Source organism: Microtus ochrogaster, chromosome 10 (genome assembly GCF_000317375.1).
Source record: "Microtus ochrogaster isolate Prairie Vole_2 chromosome 10, MicOch1.0, whole genome shotgun sequence".
Classification (NCBI taxonomy): domain Eukaryota; kingdom Metazoa; phylum Chordata; class Mammalia; order Rodentia; family Cricetidae; genus Microtus; species Microtus ochrogaster.
This window is the reverse complement of record NC_022016.1, coordinates 55,170,748-55,175,379: the sequence shown is the minus strand read 5'-3', so window position 1 is coordinate 55,175,379 and position 4,632 is coordinate 55,170,748. Positions and strand designations below refer to the sequence as shown.

At 48.6% G+C, this 4,632-nt stretch overlaps 1 protein-coding gene across 1 annotated transcript in view; it reads left to right on the top strand.

The window, feature by feature from the left end:
- Positions 1 to 4,632, top strand: part of Bsdc1 (BSD domain containing 1) — a 26,719-nt gene that overhangs the window by 9,835 nt on the left and 12,252 nt on the right. Inside the window, exons 6-9 of the mRNA XM_005353194.2 lie at positions 1,173 to 1,288; positions 1,672 to 1,740; positions 1,920 to 1,998; positions 2,853 to 3,323. Coding sequence (XP_005353251.1) covers positions 1,173 to 1,288; positions 1,672 to 1,740; positions 1,920 to 1,998; positions 2,853 to 3,323 — 735 coding nt within the window. The remainder of the gene's footprint in view (positions 1 to 1,172; positions 1,289 to 1,671; positions 1,741 to 1,919; positions 1,999 to 2,852; positions 3,324 to 4,632) is intronic.

Below are 4,632 nucleotides of genomic sequence, written 5' to 3'. Positions count from 1 at the left end.
AGCCTGGTCTACAGAGCTAGTTCCAGGACAGGCTCCAAAGCCACAGAGAAACCCTGTCTCGAAAAACCAAAAAAAAAAATACATATATATGTGCATACATATAATATATGTGTGTGTTTACAGTGTTGGAATTCTTTGATTTTTGAAGATTTTCTGTGGACCCTCGCTTTAAAAGCTCACATTGTAGAGGACTGCTGAAGAGTTTTGAAGCCCCAAATGATCATCTTTTGTATTTTGTAAAGTAGCCCATGAGGCTGTGTTGTCAAGGAAGAGACAAAGATGGGAGCGTAACATAGGGGTGCCTAGGGATCCCCTTGTCAGAGGTAAGGCCAGGGCCTGGGGAGAGGCATACTGAATGGAGAGGAAAGTATGCATCAGGAGAGCCTAAAGAAGTAGAATCAGAACGCACAGGAGGAAGGAGCTGGGATGTCTTCTGGGTTTCCAGCAGTAGCCGAGTGGGGACAGACGTGAGTGCATGTAGTGATGGCAGTTAGCTCAGGGTTGCAAAGAAATAGGAATTGTCAGAAGAGGCCAGAATGATTTAGGGGAGACACATGAGAAAAGGCAAAGTGGGTGGGTGGGGGCTGGGAGGCTGGAGAGATGGCTCAGCAGTTAAGGGCACTGGTTGCTCTTGCAGAGGTCTTGAATTGAATTTCCAGCAACTGTATGGTGGCTCATAACCATCTGTAATGAGATCTGGTGCCCTCTTCTGGCCTGTAGTCAGACATACAGGCATAACACTGTATATATAATAAATACTTTTTTTTAAAAAATGGTAAAATGAGAAAAAGGAGCTTGGGCCGACTTAGACTGTTCAGAGGAGGAGGAAAGGAATAAAAGAGGGGGAGGAGGACAGAGGCTCCTGTCACATGGTGTAAGGGAGAGACACAGCCATTGTCTCTGACAGTATGGGTCCACATTGAAAAACGCTGTTTCTACAGCCCATGCAGAGGACGACGTGGCAGCAGAGATGAGAGACCTTGGTCCTTTCTGGAGATCTTGGAAGAACCCTCCCAAGAACCCTTGCTAACTCTTCCCCTTGGATAAAATGGCTTTGAAAATAACCCTTAAGCTTCCTTTACTGTTCAAGTCCAGGCTTAAGTGTTCTCTCTGGTCCCAGTGTTCTTTCCCTAGACACAGGAAACTGACCATCAGCATTTGTCCCTCTGCAGGGCCCCCGGAATTGTTTGACGCCTGGCTTTCCCATTTCTGCTTGGAGGAGAAGAAGGGGGAGATCTCTGAACTCCTTGTGGGCAGCCCCTCCATCCGGGCCCTCTACACCAAGATGGTGAGGGCCCAGCCGGCAGGACCTCAGCTGGCTCTGAGCCTGAGGTGTTGGGAAGTGGGAGGGATGTGTGTAGTGGGAGACCCTGTAGAGCCAGATGGGCCATGTGCTGAGCCAGGAAGCTGCCAGGAAGAGGCTGATTTGCCAGGCTTCTGGCAGTCAGAAATGGTGAGAAGTGGAAAGACCAGCAAAGTCTTATGGCAGTTCTGGTCTCCTTTCCTGGCCAAACTGGGCCCAGAAGGTGGTTTGGTTGGATTAAAGTGGGGTAGAGGGGCTTTGTTGATTACTGCAAGGCCACTTTGTGTGTCTGCTCTAGAGTGATTGGGAAAGGCTGATAGGACTTTCTGTATCATTCCCCAGTTCTCACCTCCATTTCCTCCCTTCAGGTCCCAGCAGCTGTTTCCCATTCAGAATTCTGGCATCGGTATTTCTATAAAGTCCACCAACTTGAACAGGTATGCTGGCCTAACTGGGGAAGACCCCAGGACTCAGCCCTTAGGGGAAGCAGACTTTTGTCAAGGCAAGAAAGAGTTGAAGACTGTAGTCCTTTCTGGGGGTGCCAAGGGTTCTACAGTTATGACAGGGCCTGAGAGAAGGGTGCTGTACCTCCTGATCTTTATTCTTCCACCCTCAGGAACAGGCCCGGAGGGATGCCCTGAAGCAGCGGGCGGACCAGAACATCTCTGAGGAGCCTGGCTGGGAAGAGGAAGAAGGTGAGAGGCCTTGAAATGAGGTGGCCCAGGGACAGGCTTGGCTGTAGTATTCTAGAAGGCCTGAGAGGACATGGCATCCCTGGAAAAGCAGGGAATGGGTGCTGCTTGTGTGCTGAGCAGTCAGCTCTTACAAGGAGCTGCCGCAGGGCTCGTGGGACCTAGAGTTTGGGTACAGAAATCATATGTGCCAGTTGGAACAGATTGCCGTGTCACACATGAACCTGCTGTTGCATAACTATTGAGAAGCACACTGAACATCTAGAGTCCGTCTCCCCGTGTCCCTTCTACAAAAGACTACAGGATTGTGGCTCAAGTGCCTGGTACTCTAGAGACAGGGGAAGGCAGATGTCTATGAGTTCAAGGTCAGTCAGGGCTACATAGTAAAACTCTATCTCAAAATAAAAAAGACAAGACTGTAGGTCAGGATGTGTGAAATACTTACACTGTACATCCAGCCCCCACTAAGAGCTTAGTGTATGGGTAACCTCTAGTGTATGGGTAACCTCTAGTGTATGGGTAACCTCTAGTGTATGGGTAACCTTTAGCAGAAACCAGTGTCCCTTCTCAGTAATGGGGTAGCAAGTTGAAAGTAAGTCCTGGCTTGCATAGGATGGAACAGTCTGACAGGAACCTAGAACAGACCCACTTCCAGGCCTTGTCTCAGGCCATGTTGTGAGCAGTCCAGCTTGGCCTCTGTAGAGACGAGACTGACTAGCATGGACTGTCTGCTGAAGAGCCTGTGCTGAGGTAGCACCGAGAGACATAGGCTAGTCTTCACTGTAGTCAACATGACAGGACGTGCTTTCCAAGGTTGTCTTGGGGCTGACTGGGCCATACTCGCTTTCTCTCCATAGAGGAGCTTGAAGACATTGCACCGTCTCCAAAAGAGGCAAAGATTCCAAAAGAGACCAAAACCTCCCCAACCCCTGAAGCTGGACCTGGTCCCCAGAGCCCCTGTGAAGATACTCCAGTGGAACCCCCTGCAGAGGTGACTCCATCAGAGAGCAGTGAGAGCATCTCCCTCGTGACACAGATTGCCAACCCTGCTGCTGCACCAGAGACGCCAGTGCTGCCCAAAGACCTGTCCCAAAAGCTACTCGAGGCATCTTTGGAAGAACAGAGTCTAGCTGAAGACGAGGGGGAAACTGGACCTCCACCCCCAGTTCCCTCCAAACCTCCAACCCCTGCAAGCAGAGCCAGTGGCCCAGAGCCCAGGCCTCCCGCCAGAGTAGAGACCCTGAGAGAAGAGGTACCCACAGACTTACGCGTATTCGAGCTGAACTCAGATAGTGGGAAGTCTACGCCCTCCAACAATGGCAAGAAAGGTAGGTCTGGAGGCCTGAGTACAAGGGGCTCTATGAACAGGGCAAGCAGGAGCTGCCACCATGCATGTCAGTGTGTCTGTGTCCATTGTCATGATCCTAGGAACAGATACACTTCATTTGTGATAATGGGGGGAGAGCTATATAGGGAGATACATATACTGTCATACTCTATTAGCTAACATTTACATGGTCTTTGAAGGATATATTTGCAAGTTGTTTGGGTCTTTTTGTTTGGCTTGGTTTTGATTTTCATTTTATTTTTATGTTTTATCTGTTTATCTGTGTGTACTGTCTACATGCAATGTGTCTTTTTTTTTAATTTTATATACGTTAGTGTTTTTCCTCCGTGTATGTCTGTCTCAGTGAGGGTGTTAGGTCCCCTGGAAGTGGAGTTACAGACAGCTGTGAGCTGCCATGTGGGTGCTGGAAATTGAACCTGGGTCTTCTGGTAGTGCAGTCAGAGCTCTTAATTACCATGAGTGTGTCTTAGTTCGGGTTTTTGTTACCATGAAGAGACACCATGACCATGATAACTCTTATAAAGAGAGCATTTAATTGGGGTGGCTTGCTTACAGTTTCAGAGTTCAGTCCATTATCATCATGGTGGGAGCATGGCAGCATGCAGGCAGATGCAGTGCTGGCTACATCTTGACAGGAAGTCAACTGAGACACTGGGCAGTATCCTCACCATAAGGAAACCTCAAAGCCCACCTCAACAGTGACATACTTCTCAACAAGGAAGCTATACCTACTTCAACAAAGCCAGACCTCCTAATAGTGTCACTCCCTCTGAGATTATGGGGCCCAATTATATCTAAACCACCACACAGAGTCCAGGAAAAGTCCCAGTCCCTGAGACTGAAGTTACAGCAGCTGTGAGCTACCATGTAGGTGCTGAGAATAAACCCAGAACCTCTTAAGTAGCCAGTGCTCTTAATTTCTGAGCCCCTGGCTTTGACTTTTTGAGACAGGACCTCACTATATAGCTCAGACTGGCCTTAAACTATGTAGCCTAGGCTGGCCTTTAACTCTTGGAACCTAAGCTTTCCAAGTGATAGAATTACAGGAATGAATCATCACCATGTGCAACATGGTAGGGTTCTTTTTGTTTGTTTGTTTTATTTTTCGAGCCAGGGTTTCTCCATGTAACTTTGGAGCATGTCCTAGAACTCACTCCGTAAGTCAGTCTGGCCTCGAACTCATAGAGATCCACCTGCCTCTGCCCCCCAAGTGCTGGGATTGAAGCTTTAGCGTGTGCCACCACCTCCCAGCCATTCATGGTAGGGTTCTTTTTTTTTTTCTTTTTTTT